The sequence below is a fragment of the Aedes albopictus genome, chromosome 1 (assembly GCF_035046485.1).
Source record: "Aedes albopictus strain Foshan chromosome 1, AalbF5, whole genome shotgun sequence".
Taxonomy (NCBI): domain Eukaryota; kingdom Metazoa; phylum Arthropoda; class Insecta; order Diptera; family Culicidae; genus Aedes; species Aedes albopictus.
Genome location: NC_085136.1, coordinates 229521378 through 229548033, shown reverse-complemented (window position 1 = coordinate 229548033; position 26656 = coordinate 229521378). Strand labels below are relative to the sequence as shown.

The window sequence follows — 26656 nt, the reverse complement described above, 5'->3', positions numbered from 1 at the left end:
TGTTGTAGTGTGTGTGACATGGCCATGCTTAACAACATACCTGATCAGGGATTTTATGCTGATGCTGGCAGCTGCTCGAACCGTCAGGGGTGGGTCGACGCTGCGTGACGTCCAGCGGCCGGGGTACCGGCTACAGCGGGTGTCCGAACCTTTTGTTCCAGGGATCACCAGAGCTCCTCGGCAGAAGCGTCGCCGGGAGGGGCACACGTGCGTAAGGGGCCGAAACAACGTTGCGGGAATGGGCTGTGGCTGATGGTCCGATACTCTACCGTCTCCTCTCGTCCGGAAGGCCAACGTGCCTCCAACTGGTTCTCGCCTGTGGGACTACTCAACCACCGTGACGTAATGAAACCTTCCCTCGAAGACTCTCGGCAGGTCGGATGGCCTCTATTCCCGTTTAGCTACCGTAATGGCGGGCCCGCACGGTCCGGAATGGCACTTCGTGGAACGTAGCTGGCCAACGAAGGCCGTAGAGCTTTCAAGCCCGTACAAAAAGCGTCAATCGGACGCTGCTGTCCGATTTGAATCTTTGATTAATTTCTTACAATTAAAGGAATTCAATAAACAATTACCTTTTGTACTATACAAGAATGCACGAGAGCAGAACCTCTGTTCCTCGTGATAGAATACAACTCAAACTATTGTTCGTTGAAAAAGAATAGAATAAAACATTTAAATAAATTACGGTTCACTTTACTGCACTAAATATTCTTCTAATAACTTTTCAATAATTTTAATAATTCACTTTGAACTTTTACACACCTTGGATTATAAAAAAGAAATAATAGATATCACTGAACTGGCTTCTACTCTTCAGCCAAGACTAATTTGGAATGAAACAGTAGTCGCAAAAGGAATATGTCATGCCCTAAAATGCTTAGTCATTTTGCAATACATTCAATATTAACGCATACTTTTATATAAACATTAGACGAAATTATTTCATTTACAGGTCATCTATGTCTAAGTTCTACTACTAACAAGCTTTTATCCTGATAAAGCTTCAAAATTTATGGCTAGAAATTTCAAATTTGCGGCTGATATATCAATGGTTCTTAAAATTATCAAAAGATGCTATAAATTTATAGCACATCTAAAAAATAGCAACAATTAATTTTGAAACGTTTTTTGATAACAGTAACTGTAACTTTACTATAAAATATAAGGTAAAAAAAAAGAAATTTTAACAGAAAGACGAACAACGTTACAAGTTCCAGAAAAAAAATCCTTGGAGTTCGTGAAGGAATCCCAGAAGCAAATCGTGGAGAAGTTACAAAAAGAATTGCTTGACAAATCCCAGAATAAATTGTACAATTTTAGAAATCCTAGAATAAATTCCTGTAGAATTTCCAGAAGTAATACGTGAAGAATTCCCAAAGTTATTCCTGAAGAAATTTCAGAGTAAATTCCAGGAGAAATTCTAGAAGAATTTCCTGGACTAATTCCAAAAGGGATTCCTGGAGAAATCCAAGATGGAATTCCGGAAGAAATACCAGAATAAATTCCTGGAGGAATCCTAAAAAGAATTCCTGAAGGAATACCTAACGTAATTCCTAGAGAAATTCTAAAATGAACTCTTGGAAGAATCTCAGGAGGAAACTGCAGAGAAATCCCAGAAAAAAATCCTAGAAGAAACCCAGAATAAATTCCTGAAAAAAAATCACACAATAAATTCCTGGAGAAATCGCACAATAAATTCCTGAAGAAATTCCAGGACGAATCCTAGAGAGAATTCCTGGAGAAATCCCAGAAGTAATCCCGGGAAGAGATTTCTAGAGGAATCACAGAAGGAACTCCATGAGAAATCCCAGAATAAACTTCTGGAGAAATATGAGAATGAATTCCTGAAAAAATCTCAGAAGGAAATCCTCAAGGAATCCCAATAGGATTTTCTATGGACACCTAGAAGGCATTCGTAGAGTAATTCCAGAATGAATTTCTGAAGGAATCCTAGGAGTTCTTGAAATAAACTTCTGGAGAAATCCCAAAAGGAAATCTTGAGTGAATCCCAGAAATAAGAAAATAAATTTCTTCAAGAATGCCGCAAGGAATCCCGGAAAGAATTCCAGGAGGAATCACAAAAATTCAGGTGGATTCACGGATGAAACTCCTGGAAAAAAACACGGAATGAATTCCTGGGGTTTCTAAAAGGAAAAGGAAAGAAATCCCAGATCAAATTTCTGGAGAAATGCTAGAAGGAACTTCTAGAGAAATCCCAGAAGAAATACGTTGAGAAATTCTAGATCGAATTGCTGCAGAATCCCAGAAATAATATGTGGAGAACTTCCCGAACGAATTTCTGGAGCAATAGCAGAAGGAATAGTTGGAGAAATACTATAGAAATCTATATAGAAATCCTAAAAGAAAATCCTGAAGAAATCATAGAAAGAATTCTTGTGAAAATGACACAATAAATTCCTGGAGAAATAATAGAAGAAATCTCTGGAGGGATAAGGATCTCACATAGAGTTCTTAGTGGAATTCCGGTAAGAATTCAAGGATTAATCACGAAAATTTCTGGAGAAATCGCAGTCTAATTTCCTAGATTAATTGAAGGAGGACTTTCTGGAGGAATATCGAAAATAATTCCTGGAGGAATGCCGGAAGGAACTCCTGAAAGAATCGCGGAAGAAATTTGTGGGAGAATCCTAGAAGGAATTCCAGAATAAATCCCTGGAAAAATCCCAAAAGGCGTTAAATTCCAGAAGGAATTCGTGGAGAAATCCCAGAATTAATTTACAGGGAACCCCAGAACAAATTCGTGGAGAAATCCCAGAAGGGATTCCTGATCACAGAATAAGTTCCTGGAGAAATCGCAGAATAAATTCATAGAACAATCCTAGAAGGAATCCCACAAGAGAAAGAATTTGCAGATAAATTTTAGAAGAAATTCTTAGAGGAATTCCGTAAATGCTAAATGAATCCCGGAAGGAATTCTTGTAGAAATCGCAGTCTAAATACTTTGATAAAATCCTAGGACAACTTCCTGAATCAAATACCTGGGAGAACTCTAGAAAGAATTCCTGGAGAAATCCCAGAGTAAATTGATAGAGAAAAACTAGAAGAGATTCATCGAGGATTCTAGAAGGAACTCGTGGAAAAATCCCAGAAGGAATTCCTAGAAGGAACAAAGTCCTACAGGAATCCCATAAGGCATTTGTGGGGAAATTCCAGATGAAATTCTAGGAGAAATACTAGAGGGAATTCCAGGAATAAATTCACATATTATCTTTGTTAAAGAGATTTTCAGCACGAAATTCTAGAAGGTATTCCTGGATGCATCGCAGAAAGAATTCTTGGAGAAATTCCAGAAGAAATTTCCAGAGAAATCCCAGAATCAATTCCTGAAGAAATCCTAGATGTATGCCAGGAGAAATCTCAGAAGGGATTCAAGAAATCTCACAAGGAATTTACGGAGGTATATTGGAATCTGGAGAAATACCAGATGGAATTCGTGGAGAAATCCCAGAACAAACTCCTGCAGAAATCCTAGAAGGAGCTTCTGTAGGAATCGCAGAAGGAATTATGTACTGCAGAAATCCTAAGAGTTCTCGAGGAATTCTAGTTCTGGAGAAATCCCAGATACAAAAAAAAAACTCCCGAAAGAATTTCACTAGGTACTTCTGGAAAATATTCCCATCATGATTCCCATAAATAAACTCCTGGACGAATCCTACTAGGATTTTCTGATAGAATTTCTAACGGACCTTCTTAAAAAGTTCCTTAAGCAGCTCCAGGAGGAATTCTTTAACTCTTCACAGCGTTTCTAGAAGGAATCCCAAAAGAACTAGGGCAATAATTCTCCAAAGAACTAATGAACGGAGGTTTTTTTTAAAAAAAACTTTTGAATACCTTTTAGAGAACTTCCGAATGTTTATTAAAAAATTAAAAATCACTTACACACATTTAAACCTGCTTTATTTTATTGGCACACTTATTCACGCAAACCATTTTGTATAATTCGCGTATTTCTTCTCATCACTAGCTCTCAATTTACTTTTTTTTTCGAATTCCTCATTCTTGTCAGTTTGCGGCCGGAATCTCTGCTGCAGGCTTCTTCTCACAAACGAATTCTACCGTGGTTTTCTTTTCAGGATCATTTTATCGTATGTAGTCCAAATACCTGCTCCATTTTGACAAACACTGCAATATGTACATACCTACCAATCCCATAAAAGATGATCCCTTTTCTTGCCGCCCCAGAAGAACCACGTCCGACTATTTTCCGCTGAGCTCTTACTGCGATGCATTGGACTAGTTCCGTTTATGTTGTCGGTACTTCCTCCTTCTCGCATTTCCCAGTCCAGCTCGGGTGGACATCGCAAACTCCTCTTCTATAGCTTGTTTGCAGCAGCATGATTGCAGGGCGCCGGATTATAACGTTCGAGGCCAAATTGTCCCGGTCCCCATGGTGGGATGACACTGCGCCGGATTGCAGAATTTGGCACATTGACGAACCGGTGCGGCCAGAGTGACTCTGTAGCATTTTCGTTTGAATCTGATGTTACGTCGTCGGAGAAAATTGCGAATGTTTCTCGATTGCGAGTGATCACTCGAAAAAACACAAAAAAAACTAGTCCTGCCAATGAAATGTCACTTTTACTTTGGGAATAATCGGTCAGGCTATTTTTCCCGCAGAAAAAAAGTGACAGCTGGTTTGATCGACACAATCATCACCGTCATCAATGATCATCAAGTTCATCGATTATTCCGTTCCAGCTGAGTACGGCTCAAGAAATTTCGACAGAAAAACGTTTCTTGACCGTTTCTTGGCCTATCTTTTTACACAGTACTTACGAGGTGAGTATCACCCCTAAATTTAAAAACATTTTTATGCTTGTCATTACTGCAAGCCGCCTTTCAGTGTGCGACTTTATAAGTGCGAAAACGTAAATAAAAGTGCGCGATTGCATCAAATCAGGTTGATGTCTTCGGCGCACTATTTCTTCAATCTATGGAGAACAAGTGCTCTGAAGACACCGAGTTGATTTGATGCAATCGCGCACTTTTATTAGCGTTTTCGCACTCGTGAAAACTAGTGCGATAGTCCAGTGATGAACTAAATGCGCTATATTTACTCAAACACACGGTAAAAATTCTGCACGCTAGATGTAAGGGAAAAATCCCTTAACTATTCCTTGTCGTAATCAACATGATCAGAAGTGCTTTTCCTTTGAGATCGCAATGCTGTCAGTGTTGATTTGAGGACCAAAACAAACCCACCAGAGAAATCAACAGAAAATCCCTTCGATTTGCACTACTGTAAAAAGCAATACGATCCAAAGTGAAAAGTTGTTGATTTGGTAATGACTGTTTTGGGCATAAAAGTAAATATAGATGACAGGCGGTAGAAAGTGCTTCGCTTCGATTCGCACCTCTCTAACAGATGTGAAGCAGTGTAGTGGTAAAATAGTTGATCGTGACTCTAAAGGTCCTGGTATCGAATCTGGGGGGTCTGTGTCATTTGGCATAAAGTCATTTGGCATAAGGCCGTTTGGCATAAGGTCACTTGGCATAAAGACATTTGGCATAACGGTCATTTGGCATAATGGACACTTGGCATAATAAAGAAGGGTGCATTTCGATTATGCCAAATGTCCATTATGCCAAATGACCGTTATGCCAAATGTCTTTATGCTAAGTGACCTTATGCCAAACGACCTTATGCCAAATTACTTTATGCCAAATGTCCCGCTCCCGAATCTGGGTGCGGCTGTACACATTTTTTTTTTAAATTTTAGTTTTGAAATCAAAACCTTGTCAACAACGAATTGATGTGAAGTTACATTAAAATTGAAGAGGCATTGGATGTTCTTTATCAAATGATATGTAACTGATAACAAACTGATTGAACAGTAGTGCGAATTCAAGTGCCAATCAGTTTATATCACAGTGCAGATTTTTTACCGTGCAGAATATACAATTTTTGTGTTTAATATTAATCCTAATCTAGAAGTGTCGTCTCCCTCGATCAAGACAAATTTCGATCCAGCCATACATCTGTTCTATCGTTATCTGTGCCAACCAAAATGTCAACAAACTTTGCCGTCGTTCGCTTTTATTTTTGTTTCAACACACGCACACTTTGGTTGACCCTCGTTAGCGCCCTCACTGGTGTGCGTGGGATCATTTTCCCGTCGTCGCCAGAGTGTGTGAACTGTGAAGAGGTGGTCTGTCAAAGTCCTCGTCGCAAGCCCAAATCCGATCCACAGAAGTAAAGTTGCAGGAAAAAAGATGACTGCCTTCGTCGTCGCGTAAAATTTGCACCGAAAAAGTGGTCAAACTTCCGCCGTGGTCGCCGTCGTCGGTGCTCCGATTTTAAACAACTGCCCGCGGGGGTGGTTCGCGGTAGTTCTCCCCGGTGGAGTGTGTTGGGTGTTGGTGAACATAGCAAAAGTGGCACATCAAACGCAGATTTTGTGGGTTGGTTGGGAATTATAATCATGTTCAGCAGCAGCAGTAGCAGTAGCGATCTGCGCCCGGACCACAGTGAGGAGGGCCAATTTTGTCGATTGTGCTTCACCAAGTCGGCCGAGCTATGTCCTCTGTTTCCTCCGGCCAGCATTCCGAACAAGGTGCTGCTTCACAAAATTTTCGACTGCACCACCATAACGGTAAGTCCGGACGGGGTGGGAAGAATTTGTCGCGGGTGAGCGGGGGTGAGGTGGGCAAACCCGGTGGGGTGTGGAAGTGGAACCGACCAGGGCATATCTATTTGGGAAAGACGTCGGAGGGGGCCAACTTGTGGCGAAGGGAAAATATATTATAACTTCTCTGTACTGTTCGTGTATGGGCCCCAGGGGGAGAGTAGGGTGGCAAGCAAACCAGTAGGATGAGGAGTAGGGCAAAGAGAGGTCCGGAAGTTTACGAGTTTTCATAAAAACCTATCATATTTCTGTGTAGCAAAACGCTGTGCGCTGTGAACTTTTGCCTGTCTCTCTTGTTTTCTAAATTATGCTTGAAGTTTTTTTCGCTGCAAATTATTCAGTATCGATTTGTATGGGTAAGTTGTATTAGTATGAAAGTGTAAAATGATTCGACTTTGTATGTATGTATTTTGTATGTGCAAGTCCACAAGCCAAGAAAACTTGTACTGGTTGGTTGGTAACATAAAAAGTTTTTATTAAAATCCTGCGCTACTAAAAAACGCAATATAATGTTCGGAACAGCAGCACAATTCGGGAGTAACGACGTTTCTCTCTTGCTTCTATGTCTGCTTTTTCGGATTTATTGCCCATGGGTTTTTATGAATACGGGGGAGAGTGACTGAGAAGTTTTGTTGGACGTTATGAGACTCTTTTTCATATCTTCGATTACGGTCTGTTTTACGCTTTACTTCAATTATAAAGATCTGATGCCAGAAACACCCCAGTGTGTATGCAGCACAATTTCCGTACTTTGTACTTTGTACGTGTATTGACGAGTCGTTAATTTCTTATGTTATTCACTACCAACTACTATGATTGTCTTCTATGCTTGAGACGTTCAATCGTCGATTGAATGTAAAATGCATTAAGAGGAACGCTTTGAAAATAATTGCTTATGAAAGTCAAGCATTTGTATCTCACCCACAAAATAAAATTATAACCAATCACCTGAGCATATAATTACACCAATTTGTAAATTTACAGATATTTTTGAAGTAAGAGATTCAATTATGGCGTCAAAGAACAAAAGAAAAAAAACATTAGCCTTTAAACTTATAAATATTTTGTTGAAACCCATCTATGAAACAGAATTTTAGCAGAATTTTCAGACATGTTAGCTTTATAATAAAACATTTTCAGATATTTTTTTATTTCTAAAAAAAATTTCTTTTGATTTCACTAAAAAAAAACTTGTTCTACAATTTACAGTTTTTGAGATATGTATTTCTGGGTTTTGAAACACTAGCCCGAATGCTTTTCCTTCTTTCTGTATATCGGCTATTCTTTCAAGATATATTGCCGAAAATCTTAGGAACGATTTCTTTACCACCGCTTTACCGGTAAGCCTGGCTTACTCATATACATGGTTAAACCTGGTTTAACGATTAAGCCAGGGTTAAGAAATTGCCCCTTAGTAGCGCCATGATTAGCGCCATAATTAATTGATTGATTCGACAAAGGTGTTTCCTTCTTTAAACAGACGCTGTTCTTCCGTGTTGTACAGTTACTAAGATAGTGATAGGTGAGCTTATTAGATTCGGACTTTTGGTATTCGGGCTAGTATCCCGCGTGAGCAGTTTGGCTTCCAGAAGTCCCATTCTACAAACCACCAACTCGTTCGTCTGGTAAAGGAGGTGAGACGAAATTTCGAACAACGAAACTCCTCAGGGCTGATCCTTCTGATACATAAGATGCTCCGTGCGAATTTCTCCATTCGCCTTTTGAAAATCATCCGCAATTTCCTGAAAGACAGAAGTTTCCAGGTCTCAGTAAATGGATGTCTATCAGACCGCAAATCTGTACCATTTGGTGTTCCCCAAGGATCCGTTCTCAGTCCCACACTGTACAACGTTTTTTCTGCAGATATAGTTAAAGTTGATGGTGTTGAATACTTCCTTTTTGCCGACGATACTGGATTCTTAACATCGCATCGTGAACCAGAGAAAGTGGTCGAAAAGCTGCAGCAGGCTCAAAATGCTATCCTTGAATATCAACGAAAATGGAAGATTAAGACGAATCCTGCGAAATCCCAGGCGATCTACTTTACTCGTCGGCGTAGCCCGAGGTATCTTCCACAAAGTTATGTCTCTTGCGGAGGCCAAAACATACCGTGGTCAGAAAGTGCAACATACCTAGGACTAACTCTTGATAAGAAGCTTAACTTTGGATTACATGTTAGCAATTGTATAAAAAAATGCGACAAACTCACCAGATCGCTGTACCCCTTAGTAGACGTCGCTCACGTTTACAGACAAACATGAAACTCCTGCTATACAAAACTGTGTTTCGACCCACGATTGCATACGGGTTTCCAGCCTGGCACAATTGCGCTCAAAGCCATCGTAAGAAAATCCAAGTCAAGCAAAACAAATTATTAAAAATGATGCTGAATCTTTCACCATTTCACCCTACCGAAGATGTGCATAGGATGGCTAGGATAGAACCGCTGGATGAATGGTTCGAGAGATTACTGCCGAAATTCAACCTGAGTTGCGCGACGTCTATAAACCCACTTCTTCAAGAGCTGGCTGCATAGTCTGCTGTGATATTATTGTTAAGTGTTATTGTATTTGTTTCTTTGTTCTTTTGTTTTCCTAGTTTAGTAATGCAAATTTGAAGGTTTTTTTGTATAGAAAATTTTTCCTTCCGTGTTAAACTTTAAGTTAGACTATTAAATAAAACAGCATGTGTTTTGAATAATCAACTGTTGAAAGGGAACCCCAAATCTCAGTAATGAATGTAAAAAAAAACCAAATGTATATTATATTAATTGCAATAAATGTATGTATGTATGTATGTATGTATGTATTCGGGCTAGTGTTATATAATCCTAGGGTAATCAGTCCCTCCGTTTCCGTTCTTCTAGCGAAAAGGGAGATTTGTGAGAGTGAGTTCTGCTGTAATTAGAACTCGCGAATTACCGTGACAAATGTTGCTTTCCTTTCGATTGATTAGCAAATGTGCCACCAACTTGCACTCAAGTGTATGAAGATTTTAAATCTCGGAATTGGGTTTTTAAATTTTGAAAAATGTATTGATTTTTTGATTTTATACGAAAGAGCACCTTTTTCTGAGTCACTATGTTTTTTTTTCAAATTTTTAGAACTTTGTTTAGGTACCTTAAATCAATTTCAAAAAGATTTTTTGAAATTACCTTTTGACAGCTGGGCAACTGTTTGACAGCTCCGCCCAGTACAAACCGCGACGAGGGGTGATTCGACAAATCGCTCCCATACAAACTTTAAATTGATTTTAAAAAAGGTTCCCGGACTCCAAAATTCATGAAAATTTGGATTAGAATTAAAAATGTGGATCAGAATATCGAATAATCTCAACACCGTTTAAGAAGCCAATTGACTAATTGATAAGTACTGATAGGGCGAATGGTGTCTCCCGTAACTCGCGCGGTTGACTACCTGCGTCAGCACCACGCTAATGCTGAGTACAAAAAGCGAGATTTTTTCAACGTGTTGTACAAAATACAACAGCGCGATCGCTCGAGGGTTAAGTACATATCTCAAGGATTTACAGAAGATTGATCGCTTGATTCGTCATTGTAACAATTCCGCTGAGCGGCACAATAGAGCAAACAACTTATTTGTCCAATACATTATCTCTCTTTCTAAATGATCAGGATCATGGTATGTGGTGCATGAAATTTTAGTATATTTTTACAACTTTTGATTCCTTCCTTCTCCCTCATAGAAGCATGTTTTTTAACTATGCAATATACGGTCCGACTCATAATTGTAGGGGAGTCTACGCTTCCTAAAATACTATGGCAGCATCCATTTATTACGAAACGCTAAAATCGACATTTTAAGTTCCCCCTCCCCCCTCCGTAACGTTTTCACCCTTCTTACACCCATAAGAAGGGTATAAATACTGCTTGGAAAACCGACTTTCGATCCGAGGCCCGCAGGGCCGAGTCACATATGCCAATCAACTCAGCTCGACGAATTGAGCAAATGTCTGTATGTGCGTGTGTGTGTGTCTGTATGTGCGTGCGTGTGTGTGTGTGTGTGTGTGTGTGTGTGTGTGTGTGTGTGTGTGTGTGTGTGTGTGTGTGTGTGTGTGTGTGTGTGTGTGTGTGTGTGTGTGTGTGTGTGTGTGTGTGTGTTACAAAAAAATGTCACTCTCGGTTCTCAGCCGTCTGTTTACCGATTTGAGTTGTCTTGGAAGCAAATGAAAGCTACTACATCCTAGTAGAACGCTCCTCTCCTCTCCTCTTCTTGGCGTAACGTCCTCACTGGGACAAAGCCTGCTTCTCAGCTTAGTGTTCTATAAGCACTAGTAGAACGCTATTGAATTTTATTTTTATTGGATGTTCGGTTACCGAGATATCCTTCAAAGAGTGCTAGGGAGTAGTACAACTTAATTATTTTAGATATTTTTGACAAAGTGTATCACCATAAATTTCTCAGCCGTCTACCAACCGATTTGGGTTCTTAAGGCCCCAAACGAAAGCTACTACATCCTAGTAGAACGCTTTTGAATTTTATTTTGATTGGACGTTCGGTTACCGAGATATCTTTCAAAGAGTGCTAGGGAGTAGTACAACTTAATTATTTTAGATATTTTTGACAAATTGTATCACCATAAATTTCTCAGCCGTCTATCAACCGATTTGGGTTCTTAAGGCCCGAAGCGAAAGCTACTGCATCCTAGAAGAACGCTTTTGAATTTCATTCCGATTGGACATTTTGTAACCGAGATATCTTTCGGGGAGTACTTTGGAGTAATACAACTTAACTTTTTAAGAGGTCTTTGACAAAATGCTTCATAATAAATTTCTCAGCCGTCTGTCAACAGATTTTTTTATGATCATATTTGGTTTCACAAATTAGTTATACATGAAAATGCAATTGCTACAAATACATAAAAAACTACTATCTCTTTGTAATATTTGAGCTTAATAAACAGTAGCAAAAATATCATGGAATGTATGTAGGAAAAGCCTTTTTACCCTTCTTACACCCATAAGAAGGGTATAAATACCGCTTGGAAAACCGACTTTCGATCAAAGGCCCGCAGGACCGAGACACATATACCAATCAACTCAGCTCGACGAATTGAGCAAATGTCTGTATGTGCGTGTGTGTGTGTATGTATTAGAGTGGGTCATCGTTTATATGTGAAGATGAAAAATTCAATGATATCCCATCAGATCAAAGCTTTTTAATCCCATTTCAGGACCCAAATAAGTGTGCAAAATTTGAGCACGATCGGTTTTGTCTACGTTTTGCGCATAGCGTTTGAAGTTTGTATGGGGTTTTACATGGGAAAACGCACTTTTTTGCATTTCTCTCATAACAAGCTCGAATTTTTCTAAAACCATGTAACCGATAAAGTGGAAACATAGTCTAGGGTGTCCTGAAAAACCTTGTCGAAGACCGCGAAGTGATATTATACTTATGAAAAAAGTTATAGCGTAGACATTGCTTGGCGAAACAGCATGATTTTGTTGCTATTGTTATTCCTTTACATGTTAAAACATAAACACATGCATGCGGTTCGTTGGTTATAACTATTTTCACAAGCATCGGATCGCTTTGCGTTCTTCAACAAAGTTTTTCAGCACATCCTAGGCTATCATTTTAGGGGCCGTCCATATACCACGTGGACAGCTTGGAGGGGGGAGGGGGTTCGCGAAAAGTCCAGGCTTGTCCACGGAGAGGGGGGTGGGGGTTCGTCAAATGTCCACGTGGACAACATTGACATAAAAATTAGGAAACAAGAATCTACAAACGAAACAAATTATGTTGCATTATTGATGTGATTCTCTTCAAAAGTTCGTCCATACATTTTATTTTATTATACATTGTCTTTTAGTTGTAAGTTACTTTTTCAAGGAAAAAAAAATCATGGTACTGATTTACAGACTAATTTGTTCTAAATTTACAAAGTTTCTAATTACTTAGTTTTCTTCATCGAGGATTATTCTGGATTTAAAAAAAAAAATGTAGAGCATGCAAATGTTGATGTTTCAGTTAGAAAATTTTCATTGAAGTTCTGTATGGATTTCTCGAAGTTTCATATCCAATTTTTAAACTACTTCAAAGTTTCGAAATACATGTAGGGATTTGTAGGCTTATCTCAAAAACTTTTTTGTTGTTTCCTTTAAAAATCAAGATGTTTCTAACGGATATTAAAGTGTAAACCTCAGCAATACAATGTAGTTGCTGTAAATATTGTTTTTTTTTTTGTAAGAATCTAGAAATATAAACTCATCTCAACAAATATCCAAGATTTAAAATTACCTTATCTCAACAAAACAATTAGACAATCATAGATTGAACAAACATTCTAAAAAACACCGTCTTCAACCAGAGGCTGTACAGACTGAACATTGAACAATCACTAACATTAGGTGATGGACTTCACACGAAACACACCCAGTGAAGAATTTTTAATTTGATGAAAATTTTTCACCAACTGTAGCGGGAATCGAACCCACACTCTCACAAACATTAAGCTGAATTTAAAACAATGTTGAAAACTTGTGGGTACCGTAAAACGGGGTATCATTGATCAGCGGGGTAACATTGATCGGCTTGACCGACCTGATGAAATGTTCAAATAAGCACTTTACATTGAATCAGTTTCTGTTATCGAAAGGTATATCGTAATCTGAAATTATTTAGCTATTAAATGACATGTAATTCTTGAAAATTTGATTTCATAAACATTGAAATAAATCGATTTTTCCATAACTGTGTTTCGTAACGCAATGAGATACATGGTCAAACATTCATGCATGGCATGAATACTAGATACAATATAAGGTTCGAAATCACTGTATTACTTTAATATGATATCCTAGAGTTGGATTTAATGAACGAAACTTTTATGAAAATGCACTTTTTCTGTAAAATATACGATTTATTAAAAGCAGGCTGTCAAATCCTTAAGCTATTGCCTACCTTTAGGCGTTATTCGCGGCTTGGAGGATTTTAATCCTAAAATAACTCAAAAAGTACATAACTTGTAAGAATTTGGACAACATATTCGAATTCAGCGACCCCGAATTTAGTAAGTAAGAGTAGTTTTAACACAAACGAACATTGATCACTGACATGCAGTGGCGTAGCAAGGGGGGGTGCGGAGGTGCGGTCCGCACCGGGCCCCCGAATTCAAGGGGCCCCCAAATCAGTGAAGGTTTCTTACGCTAGTTTGAATAAAGTTTTTTAAATAGCGAAAGTTTGCTCCAATTATTAGTTCAATACTTGCAGATCTGCTGAAGGGTTTGTAGGGGCCCCTTAGTGAGATTTTGAAATGGGCACACAGATGACTTATTTGAAGTCTTTTTTTTTTCGATGATTGCGCTTTGTATCTACAGGGGTCCCAAAATACAATAAAAAATGTGCTAGAAATCAAAATATAATTTTACGAAATTCAGTACCATAAACCGGGGTCAAATTGATCTTCGGGTCGAAATTGATCAACCGTTTTTCCGTTAGAAAAAGCATATTTTTTATAGTTTGCTTTCAAGTATCATACTGTTGGAATCTGATGCTAAACGATATTTGTAAGGAAACTATTCAAAAAATGCTTTATCTACATGAAAAACGACTGATCAATTTCAACCCGAAGATCAATTTGACCCAGGTTTACGGTACCGATATGGAAGTAAAATTTATGAGCATAATGAAAATGTCCCTGATACTTATCCCAACCACAGGACCAAACATAGCTGCTTACTTAGCTTAGGATAGCAGTTGAAATTCAGAGGTCTCATTTAATAAAGTTAAGATCTAAACACATGTCACGTCAAAACTGTTATAACAAAAATTTGTGGATAAGTTTTACTCTCGTACAAAAAATGCAATCAACTTATTCCAACTATTTCATCAAGTATTTCTTTCTACATGTTCCTTGAAGGGTTTCTGCGGGAATTCCGTCAGTTAAGGTACTTGTCTCTGGGGATATCTTTTACGATTTATCAGGAGTTACATCAGGAGTTCTACTAAAATTCCTTTAAGATTAACTTCAGAACTTTTTCCAGGGATTACTTCAGAAATTCCTCTAAGCATTGATTTAGGAAAGCTTACAATGATGCATTCCTTCAGGAACTTCTCCAAGCATTTCTATAGGAACTTCTCAAGAAATCCTTCAGGAATTCCTACAAGGATTTTTTCAGGAATTTCTTTAAACATTCGTTCAGGAATACCGCTTCGAATTCCTTCATAAAATCCTACAAGGATTATGTCATGAAGTCCTTCAAGGAATCCCTCAGATGAGCCTTAGGAAATAATCTTGTAGGAGTTCCTCATGGATGTAGTATATGTCAAATGACATTTCGAGTGAGACGTCTATAGTCTCCGTCGATATTGCCTTTCATACAAAGGTTTCGAAGCAATAAAGATAGCATTGTGCCGTCATTCTTGATTCGGCAGTCAACCTGAAAACTACTACTATCCATTTCCAAACCGAAAACCTATAAGCTTTAAAGAGTAATCTCGGACATATCAAGTGGCGGCGAAAGGATAAAAAAAGGATTTCTCGCGTCATTGTGAAAGTGCAAATAAGCAAAAGTGCAAAAGTTTTCTGCTCCAAAAGTGCAGTGGCTGAAAAATACGGTGTCTTTGGAAGCGATCAGGCGTTGGCAGTTTCGTCACACCAGTAGGCGTCGAATCGACGGCGTTACAACAATTGGAGTTCGTCGAGTGACAAAGGCGTCTGAGAACACCAAGGGAAAAGGTTTTGCCGGCGAAGTCATTTTCCAGAAGGAGCAGAAAATAGCATTGGTTTTATTTCGACGATACGGTTGCAGTAGCGGTACGGTAAAAGGGTAAAACTACGGAAGTAAGTAAAAGACGTAAGTACGCTAAAGGGTGGAAATTTCCATATTAGTGCGCCATACACCACTTCTACGCCTTTCGATTTACGATAAGCGTCGATTTTTTTTTTGTTGCTACAGAACAATATATCTGGCAACCATTGTGGTGAAGAAAATTGAAAAGGCCTTTTCATGTGACACGAGAAACAAAACCAGAGTATTGGAGTGACAAAAACATAATTTGCGACATTGTTTTTATTCTTGTGAAAACAAAACATTATACTAAAAGAGTGTCTTTTGTTTTTCAATTAGGTCTCAATTCGTTCGGTGTTGGGTTTCGGCAGCGTTAATTCCGGTGCAAAAGCGGCTCAGTGAGTGTAGTGTTGCATCGGCGCGAATTTTTGAGCATAATCCGACGATACATCGACAGCGATAGCTTAAACGGGCATCAAACAGACCTACATCATACCAGCGAACCGGCACCAGTAAACTGCGGTTTATCAAAGAGGATTTTACGGTGCGGTGAAAGTGTTGGACACAATCGGACCTCCAGCGGAGTAGTATCTAGGGCTAACCAGCGGACAGGTACCCGTAGAATCGCAAGCCAATACGATTCGGCGGCGCGATTATTGAACTAGTAGCAAGCCAACATCAAGGGGAGAAATTTCTCCGGTGCTGTCCAGTTTCCTTGAAGCAGAGGCGTTGCAGGTGGACAATTACGGAGAACCGGTTGGTAGTTTGTCGCTGATTTGGTGAGTGATTTTATTTTCTCAATTTTATTGCAAATTTTGATTGGGTTGTTCGGTGATTTTTCAGTAAGTGCATTGCAATTTGAATATGGCGGTTAATGTGAGTACCACCATTGAGCCTTACCGCAAGGGTAATCCTTTCGGTGAATGGATAGAACGCTTAGAATTCTATTTCTCCTACAATAATGTGCAGGAGGAGGCAAAAAGAGCTTGCTTTATAACGCTCAGTGGTCCGGTTATTTACCATGAGCTGAAACTCCTGTTTCCGACCAGTAAATTGTCGGAGGTGTCATACGGGGATATGGTTTCAAAACTTCGAACTAGATTGGATAAAACAGAGTCTGATTTAATTCAGAGGTTGAAATTTAACTGTCGTAGACAGCAACCGGACGAGTCCGTTGAGGATTTCGTCCTCTCTGTTAAATTACAAGCGGAGTTCTGCACTTTCGGTGATTTTAAAGAAGTTGCAATAAGGGACCGCATTCTTGCTGGGGTGCGTGAGAAGTCGCTCCGCGAGCGCCTGTTAAATGAGGAAAAACTCACTTTGGCAACGGCGGAAAAGATAATCGCCACGTGGGAGCTAGCAGGGAAGAACTCCAAAAACTTGAATAATAACGACGACGATCATTATGGTCAAATAGCATCTTTGACTCATCCGGCTGCCAGAGTCGGATCCACTATGGGAAAGATTTTGGCTACCTACAAAGCAGCGGGGGCGATTAATGGCAGAGAGGGAGACAATTCTCGAAGGACTCCGGTGAAAGAAAGATTGGGATACAGGCCATATGCTAGAAAATACGATGATTACAAAAGGTCCAAGGGGCAGAACTGGAGAGAATCAGAGAATCATCGTGCAGGTAATTGGAGACAAAAACCAAATTATGCTGACGTAACGTGTAACTTTTGCGGCGCGAAGGGACACGTAAAGAGGAAGTGTTTCAAACTAAAGAACATGCAGCGGGATGCGGTCAACTTGGTTAACGACTATGAGCCGGAGCCAAGCGCGAATGAGGAAATAGTAAACCTGCTAACTAGGATGCGAACGGACGAGTCGGACAGCGATGATGGAGACGCAGGTGATTTATGCTGCATGATGATTTCCTCCATAAATAAAATTAGCGATCCATGTTTAATTAAGGTGATGGTTGAGGGCAAAGCTTTAGAAATGGAAGTAGACTGTGGGTCCTCGGTGTCTGTAATTGGTAAAAGTCAATATTTCTCCACTTTTATAAATCCCTTAAAAATGTTTAACCGACAACTGATTGTCGTAAATGGGGAAAAGTTAAAAATCGAAGGAGAGGCTACTGTTTCGGTTAAATTGAACGGAATAGAGGTTAATTTAAAGTTGTTGGTGCTGGATTGCAATCATCGGTTTATTCCTTTGCTTGGCAGAACTTGGTTGGACGTGTTTTTCTCCAAATGGAGACATTTTTTTTCGAATTCATTGACAGTAAACAATATGGTTGAAAAAAATGCTTTAGTAGAAGTTGAGCAAATTAAGCAGAAATACAAAGATGTTTTTACTAAAAATTTCTCATCTCCAATCAAAGGGTTTGAAGCCGAATTGGTTCTTAAATCAGATGTTCCCATTTTTAAAAGGGCCTATGATGTTCCATATAGGTTAAGGGAGAAAGTTATGAATTATTTGGATAGGTTGGAGACAGAAAAGGTTATTACACCAGTTAAGACTAGTGAGTGGGCATCTCCTGTCGTTATCGTGATGAAGAAAAACAATGAGATAAGACTGGTAATTGACTGTAAAGTTTCCATTAACAAAGTGATTGTACCAAACACCTATCCTCTTCCAGTGGCACAAGATATATTTGCCAAATTAGCAGGATGCAAGGTTTTCTGTGCATTAGATCTGGAAGGGGCTTATACTCAGTTAGCTTTAACTGAGAGATCAAAGCATGTTATGACTATCAATACAATCAAAGGATTATATACATATAACAGACTGCCTCAGGGTGCTTCATCGAGTGCTTCGATCTTTCAGCAAGTCATGGACGAAGTTTTAGCGGATATAGAGAATGTACATTGCTATCTCGATGATGTTCTCATTGCCGGGGAGAATATGGAGGAATGTAGATCAAAATTGATTCTTGTTTTGCAAAGGCTGCAAAAGGCAAACATTAAGGTTAACATGGAAAAATGTAAATTTTTTGTGAATAGATTGGATTTTTTGGGACACGTTGTGAGTGAAGATGGTCTATTGCCATGTCAAAATAAAGTAGCAACAATTAGAAAAGCAAAGGTACCTACAAATACTACGGAGCTTAAATCGTATTTGGGACTCATAAACTATTATAATAAATTCATTCCAAACTTATCGGCCAGGCTTTATTACCTATATAATTTACTGAAAAATGGGGTAAAATTTAATTGGGACACAAATTGCCAAAAAGCCTTTGATGAGAGTAGAAACTGCCTACTAGAAACTCAATTTTTGGAATTTTACGACCCTAAAAAGCCAATTGCAGTGGTCTCAGATGCGTCGGGCTATGGTCTTGGTGGTGTGATTGCACACATAGTTGACGGCGTTGAAAAACCAATTTGTTTTACGTCGTTTTCGCTAAATCAGGCTCAAAGGAAATACCCCATTCTTCATTTAGAGGCCTTGGCGCTAGTGTGTACTATTAAAAAGTTTCACAAATATTTATATGGACAAAGTTTTATGGTATATACTGACCACAAGCCACTAGTAGGAATTTTTGGAAAGAAAGGGCAGCATTCGATTTACGTGACAAGGTTACAGAGATACATTTTAGAACTGTCAATTTATGATTTCAATATTCAATATCGACCATCAGCAAAAATGGGAAATGCAGATTTCTGCTCAAGATTTCCTCTTGAGCAGTCTGTTCCAAGTGAATATGATGTAGAGCATGTAAGAAGCATAAACTTTAGTAGCGAATTTCCCATTGATTGCAAAATAGTTGCGAGGGCGACACAGGACGACGAGTTTTTACTGAAAGTTCTATCGTTCATGAGAAATGGTTGGCCGGAAAAACTAGAAAAGCGCTTTATGGATGTATTCTCTAATCAGTTTGATTTGGAAATGGTGGACGAATGCTTGTTATATCAGGACAGAGTCATAATCCCGCAAATAATGCAAGCTGCAGTTTTGAAACTTTTGCATGCTAACCATGCAGGCATGGTTAGGATGAAGCAGTTAGCTAGACGCTCAGTATATTGGTTTGGTATTAACAAGGATATTGAAACATTTGTGAAGGGTTGTGAGGAATGCAATAGTATGGCGATTGTCAATAAACCATTGGTAAAATCTCATTGGGTCCCTACACTTAGGCCGTTCAGTCGAGTCCACATTGACTTCTTTCATTTCAACCATCATACTTTCCTGCTTATTGTAGATAGTTTTTCAAAATGGGTCGAAATAGACTGGATGAAGAAAGGCACAGATTGTAATAAAGTTTTGAAAAAGTTGGTTGCATTTTTTGCTCGCTTTGGGCTTCCTGACGTACTGGTCTCTGACGGGGGTCCTCCTTTCAATTCCTTCACATTTATGGATTTTTTAAGGAAGCAGGGCATTAATGTGCTAAAAAGTCCACCGTATAATCCATCTAGTAATGGCCAGGCGGAAAGGTTGGTTCGGACTGTAAAAGAAGTTTTAAAAAAATTCCTTTTGGAACCTGCATTGTTGGAATTGGACTTGGAGGATCAAATCAATTTATTCTTAATGAATTATAGAAACAATTGTTTAACGACTGATGGTGAGTTTCCATCGGAGAAAATCTTTTCTTTTAACCCGAAGACAATAATTGACCTTATTAATCCTAAAAAACAATACAAAAACCATTTAAAACCATTGCCGATTGATGATGTTGAGGGTTTAAATCATTCTAACCCTGTTTCTAACGCTAATGATCAAGTGCATGACCCCATAGACAACCTGACGGCTGGTGACGTGGTATGGTGTAAGAACAATAACCCACATCACCATGTCAGATGGACTAAAGGCGTTTTTCTAAAACGGTTTTCCAAAAACATTTTCCAGGTGGAAACTGGAAGCGCGCGCCAAATGGCTCATCGAAACCAGCTTCGTCTGGTTACTAACGGCCGGGAGATACCTGAGAAACCGAATCTGACGTTGTCCTTGGCAAATCGGGCGGAGCGGGTGCGGTTTAGCAATGATACGGAGGAACCCGAGGGACCGCCAGAGCTACAACAAGCGACATCAACAATTCGGAAGCGGAAAAGGTCGGATGCATCGTTGAATTCTACACCGATTCTTCGGCGATCGAAACGTAAACGAACGGCAAAGGTCGACGTGGATTTTCATTATGGATAAGTGTTACACGTGAAGTGTTATCGAATACATTAAGAAGAGTGGAATGACTAGTATGTTAATCGAATTCAATTTAAATATTTAATGCCAAAATGTTAAATAGTTTGTAAGTTCAAATATCTGAAATAATAAGAAATAATTAAAAAGGGAAGAGCTGTAGTATATGTCAAATGACATTTCGAGTGAGACGTCTATAGTCTCCGTCGATATTGCCTTTCATACAAAGGTTTCGAAGCAATAAAGATAGCATTGTGCCGTCATTCTTGATTCGGCAGTCAACCTGAAAACTACTACTATCCATTTCCAAACCGAAAACCTATAAGCTTTAAAGAGTAATCTCGGACATATCAATGGAAAATATTTTTCATGAATTTCGGAGATCACGCTTGGAGCCATACCTGAATGGATCCTTGGAAGATTTTCTAAAGAAATTGTGGAGGTATTCCCGAAGAAATTCTTGTAGAAATGTTTGCAAGAATTTTTGGAGGAATTTCTAATAGAATCTTTGTCTTGATGAATTCCAAGACGTATTCGGAAAGAATCATTGGGTTGATTTTGCAGGTATCTTTGATGACATCCTTGAAGGGTTACTACAGTACAAGGAGTAGCTTGAGGATTTAGGTAAAGAATTCCTGAAGAAATATTGAAGGCAAAGAGATTTTTGGAAGAACTAATGATGACATGCCTATTATTTCTCAAAGAAATCAATGGCGGAAACCATAATGAATTCCTCTCAAATTCTTTGGAGCAAATCGAAAAATAAAAGAGATCCTGTATATTTGGAGGAATTTATGCAGGAAGCCTAGGGGGGAATTCTGTGTAAATCCTTTGGGGATGAAAGTGTTCATATTTGTAGGATTATCTGAAGGAAATCCACGAACGAATATTTGTATTGTAGCTTGAAAAAAAATCATCGGAGAAAAAAATTAAATCTTCACTGAACTTCCATAAAAGATTATTGAACGAATTGTGAAAAAGGACTTGAAAAATTCGCATAAGGAATCTTTGGTCGATTTTCCACAGCAATTATTGGAGAAATTCTGACGAAATCCCTGCAGGTAGAACTAAAGAAATGCTTGAACAAATTCTTAAGACATTATTTGAAGCACTTCGAGAAAAACCATTTGAGGCATTGCAAAAAGAAATTCTTGGAGAAATCTCTTAAAAAAAAGAATTCCTAAAGGATTCTTCTCCAAAATTGCTGAAGTGATTATGTGAGGTAGCCCCAAAAGAATCATTTGTGGAAATCTTAAAAAAAACTTTTTATAGGATTCATGGGAATACATACAATTGAAGAAATTGCTTCAGAAACGCATGGAGGAGTTTGTAGCAACTTTCGAAGGAAATCTTTGTAAAGAAGTCCTTGAAGTAATTCCTAGATAAATCGTAAAATATATTCAAGAAAAAGTTCTTGGAGTTCCTCACTTGGAACAAATGCATCATGCAATCGTAAGAATCATTTTTAAAAGTTTCGTGAAGGGAATCTGGACGAAACTGGTGTTCTTGATGGAAACCTTGTAAGAATACCTGAAGGATTCATTGAAAGAATCACAGTAGAATTTTCTGGAGAAGTTTCTGTAATAATTCTGGAAGGAAATTAATTTTTTTTATTAGAATTTCTGATGCATTTCTTCGGAAATTTCTTTTGGGTTTTTTTTTTCACCAATTACTTTGAAAATCCGTGCAGCAATTCATTAAGGAATATCTTAATCTCTTCAGCAAATACTCTAAAATTTTCTTCGGAAATTATTTCTAGAAAATTTATGTGGCTATTATTTTGGAAACTGTTTCAGCTATTGTGTCGAAAATTGAGTGCGCTATCCCTGTGGTAAAAATTCTCAAGCTTTTTTTAGCATCTTTGTTGAAAGCATCATTGAAAATTTCTGCGGCAGATCTATTGAGAAATTGTTAGGCAATTCCTTTGAAAACTTCTTTAATGAACTCTCGGCAATGCTTCAGCAATGACTTTACGAACTTCAGATTCTTATTTCTACGGAAATTTCTTTAAAAATTTTGTCTGCAACCTTTTGCTGTTTTTTACTATTCATTTGAAAAATCATCTGATAATTACTTTGGGAATAACTTTAACACTCTTTTGGAAACTTCTTCGCCAATTCATATGGGAATTGATTAATTAATTCATTTGGCATTTTTTTCGGCAATTTGTTTGGAATTTGTTTTGGTAGCTCTTTTGATAATTTTTCGGCAATAATATTCGAAATTGATTTTAGTTATTATTTCTGAAGTTTCGATATTCTTTGGGCAATTGCTTAGGAAATTTATCAGAAAACTCCTACGGGATTTCAGCAATTTCATTGAAAGATTCACCGGCAGTCCCTTTGCTAATATGCCTGAAATTTACGTTTGTTTTTATTTCAATAGTTCCTTTAGAAATTCATTCGACAGGTACTTTGAAAATTCCTTAGTCAATTCGTTTGACTGACTCCGGTAATTCCTCAGAAAATTCCTTTGGTAATTCCTCTGGATTTTTTTCATAATTCTTTACGGAATTACGTCTGTTATGCAGCTGGTTTTTGTCTGGTTTTGCAGTTCTATGAGATACACTCTTGTGAATTTAAAAAAAAATCAAGAATTTAAAACGGAACGGCAGAAGGAATTATCTAAGGAATTTCCAAAAATAATAACCAGAGAAGTTTACAAACAATTTCCTAAGAAAATCACAAAGCAATTTCTAAAAATGTTTTTTTAATTTTATTTCTTGAAAAAAAAAATCAAATATTTTTTTTAATTTCTAATGAGGAGTTCTTGAATCCTTGAATAAATTATTGGAGGAATTTCTTTAAAATCTTCGAAAAAATCTTGCTGAAGTAATTATATAAATACATGAACAAATCCTTGCATAAAAAAATGCCCGAAAGATTTATTGTAAAAAAAATGAAATACTTGAGGACATCAGTTTAACCCTTCAGGACGCGCGTCGTTGTAACAATGCCAAAAAAAAAAACCTCGCTCGTCGTATACAGCGCAAGCACAGTGTATTTTTAGGCTCGAACAGGCGCGCGTGCTGAAAGTTTGAGTAAGAATGAATGAAATCAATTGAGGAAATTCTAAGAGAATACTTTATAAAATTTTGAACGAATCTTTGGAGAAATCGTAAGAGCATGTATTGGATGAACTACTAAAGACATTTTTAGAAAAAAATCCCGAAGAAAGTTTGGGAGGGATTTCTGAAGGGCTCTTTGAAGGAAATTCTTTAAAATTTTGAATAAAACCTTGGAAGAATTCCTAAAGCGAGTCCTGGAAAAGTCCCAAGAGTAATCCTTGGTAGAATTCTTGAAGAAATTGTTAAATAAATTAAACAAGGAAAGCTTTATCCGATTGATGAAACCCTGGCAGTAGTTTCTAACAAGATCCTTAAAGGAATTCTGAAAGAATTTTTTTTGATAATTTTCGAAAGTTTTGTTTTGGAGAAATATTTAAGAAATCCTTGGAAAAATTCCCGTAGGATTTCTAAAAGCGATTCCTGAAGAATTCCCTATGGATATCCTCTATGAAATCTTAATCTTGCATTAATCACTTAAAAGATACTTCTAGGCATTCTTAACGAATTCCTGAAGAAAGTAGCAAAACAATCTTAGGAGGAATCCTTGGAGTAACATGAGATTTTTTTTTCAATTTGATAAGATAGGGCGTCTGTTCCTTTACTATTTAAGCATATACGCTCCAACTTTCATCCGTCTCAAATCAAAGGAATGAAGCGCTTTTTGTCTTGTTTCTTTTTTTTGTATTTTTGTTACAAGTGAGCACGAATGATAACAAAAATTACGTAATCATCGGTTCCGTAATCGCTTTGTTTTCGAATAGAATTCATTTGCGATTGTAGGATTATTAAGGGCATGTTGACCCTACCAGGAATTTTCAGAGTTTATTTAAACGATTTTTTCGGAGGAATTTCTAGCGGAATCATTAATAACCTGGTAAAAGAAGGTCTCGAAAGAACTTTGAAAAATCACAATAGATTTTTTTTAAATAGTGCCCAGAGAAATGTTAGCAAAAATTCCTGTAGGAATCCTTGGAAAATGTCCTTAAGTTGATGAATATTAAAGAATTTGTTGGAGGAACTCCAGAAGGATTTTTCGAAAGAATTTCTGCAAAACTCCTACGAAGCTCCTCTGAGAATTTTCTTAGAGGAACTTCGTAGGAATCCTTGGAGATTAAAAAAAAAAATATCCAACGGATTCTTTGGGACTTGAAGAACCCTTGCAGATTTTTATCGAAACAAGCGTTCTTTAAGAAATCATTGGAGGAATTTCTGAAGAAATCCTTGGAATCCTTGTGAGCAAAACGTGATTTTATTACGTTTCAATTCGTTTGTGTTCCCGGTTAAATTAACAAAACAGTTTTAATTTCCGTGGGTAGAATGACAATTCAATCGATAAAATGACAGTTCAACCCGAACAAAAAAAATCCCCATACAAACTTTAAATGGATTTTAAAAATAGTTCCCGGGCACCAAAAATGATGAAATTTTGGATTTCGACTATTTTTTGGACTAAAGTGTAGAATTAGCATAAGTTAAAATACACAAAAATAAAAACAAAAAAAAATATTTTTTGGACGGAGATTCCGATTATGAAATAATCGGGATACCCCTGCAGAACCCGATTCCGATTTTATTTTTTCGGAAGATTATGTGGTTCCAAAAAATCTTTGAAGAATTTTTTGTAGCATTTTTTTTCTGGAATCTTCTAGATGAATCTTAAGAGAAATTATTGATAGAAACCCTGGTGGACTTCCTGAACAAATGTTTTGAGAAATACTCGATGATGAAGCTTTTGCAAGAATCTTTTGAAGTACTTTGAAGTATTTTTGAAAATATCCTCGGAGACAACACTGTAAGAACTCCTGAAGGAGTGCTTATAGAAATACTGAATTACATCCTTGCATTAACGGCTTGAAAGATTCTTGGAGACAAATTGTTCTTCAAGAAAGATTTTTTAAAGAAAACGGTAAAGCAATCTTTGAAGGAATTCCTTAAAGATTACTTGGTACAATTTCCAAATAATTTGTTAAAAAAACTCGACATAATTCTTAGAAAAAATCTTACGTTCATTGATGGATTTCATTGGGTTTTTCATCGTTTTGTGCAAAATACAACAGTGCGATCAGTAATTTTCATGGGGGCCCACGAATTTTGTTCCGCACCGGGCCCCCAAATTCCTAGCTACGCCACTGCTGACATGATCAACAAAATCAAAAATTAGTTTAAAAAGTCTATTTAAACATTTTTAAAAGTTTTGCAATACTTTTTCGAGTAGCTTAACACCACAGACAAACAGACGTAACTCTTAGAGGAAATTCACCAAACACTTTTGCCCGGTGTCATTTTCATGAGCACACTGCCACCTGTTGGTAGAACCGCGCGCGACGCTGTCGGCCATGATGGGTTGCGATTTGACATTTTCCTAACGCGCATACTACTACACAAATCGCCTGTAATTTTCGTTTGCATCATTCAGCAACGTGTACACTGGCAAACGTCAAAGCGATCGAACACTAGCGCCTCTGGTGTAACGATCGCGCAAATCAAATGAAATTTGAATTGATCGTTAAATGCATGTTCCAAGCCGTTTTGAAGAGTGTTACGTCTGTTTGTCTGTGTTAACACATAATCCGAGGGCCAGTACTTGTTTTAAAAATATGAAACATGTAACATTTGCATTAACAAGAGAATTATTCAAGAAAGATCGAAAATTCTGATCAATGTTACCCCGGATTACGGTACTTATTTTGTGCTACTTGTTTGTATTATATGTAAAGCTGTAGAATATTTGTATTTTAGAAAGTTTTCAATTATACAAAGAAAAAAAACAATATAAAAAAAAACTTTTCAAAATCACTTAAAATCATTTATTTTAGAAATATGAAAAATAAAACTTTTTTCGAATGTCCACGTGGACATTGGGGGAGGGGGGTAGGGGTCAACGAAAAGTCCACGCTTGTCCACGGGGAGGGGGGAGGGGGTCAAAAACCATGAATTTTCTGTCCACGTGGTATATGGACGGCCCCTATGTAAAATTGGGTATATGTTAAAGAAAAAACAGTGCCTCCTCAACTTTGATATTCCGAATAGTAAATATTGTTAGGCCCTTTACCGATAATTTATTTCCGAGATGAATTTATCTAGACTGAATATATTTCATAAAATCAACAA

At 37.8% G+C, this 26656-nt stretch overlaps 2 protein-coding genes and 1 long non-coding RNA gene across 6 annotated transcripts in view; 2 read left to right on the top strand and 1 right to left on the bottom strand.

Annotated features, from left to right (window-relative positions):
• Nucleotides 1-3901: 3901 nt before the first annotated feature.
• Nucleotides 3902-4799, bottom strand: LOC109433099 (uncharacterized). Its single transcript, XR_003896918.2, has 2 exons — nucleotides 4509-4799; nucleotides 3902-4477 (listed from the first exon to the last, which is right to left on the bottom strand). It is a non-coding gene; the product is annotated as an uncharacterized LOC109433099 (long non-coding RNA).
• Nucleotides 4800-6024: 1225 nt separating this feature from the next.
• The window catches only part of LOC109430724 (uncharacterized), a 33726-nt gene continuing 13094 nt past the window's right edge, over nucleotides 6025-26656 (top strand). Inside the window, exon 1 of the mRNA XM_019706798.3 lies at nucleotides 6025-6614. Coding sequence (XP_019562343.2) covers nucleotides 6444-6614 — 171 coding nt within the window. The 5' untranslated portion in view covers nucleotides 6025-6443. The remainder of the gene's footprint in view (nucleotides 6615-26656) is intronic.
• Nucleotides 12252-26210, top strand: LOC109430177 (uncharacterized protein K02A2.6-like). 4 transcript variants are annotated; one of them, XM_062846386.1, is made up of 3 exons: nucleotides 12252-15452; nucleotides 15739-17251; nucleotides 20191-26206. In XM_062846386.1, the coding sequence occupies exons 2-3, from the start codon at nucleotides 16264-16266 to the stop codon at nucleotides 20247-20249; spliced, it is 1047 nt and encodes a 348-aa protein (XP_062702370.1). In that variant the 5' UTR covers nucleotides 12252-15452; nucleotides 15739-16263; the 3' UTR covers nucleotides 20250-26206. The 4 variants fall into 4 exon arrangements, with proteins under 4 accessions (XP_062702370.1, XP_062702368.1, XP_062702369.1 ...); XM_062846384.1 differs by having other exon boundaries at nucleotides 12253-15452; nucleotides 15739-16178; nucleotides 16243-26210; XM_062846385.1 differs by having other exon boundaries at nucleotides 12253-15452; nucleotides 15739-17795; nucleotides 17829-26210.

Bases quoted from the DNA above. Each gene is read 5' to 3' on its own strand.
- LOC109430177 (XM_062846384.1), top strand. From the start codon at position 16,264: ATGGCGGTTAATGTGAGTACCACCATTGAGCCTTACCGCAAGGGTAAT.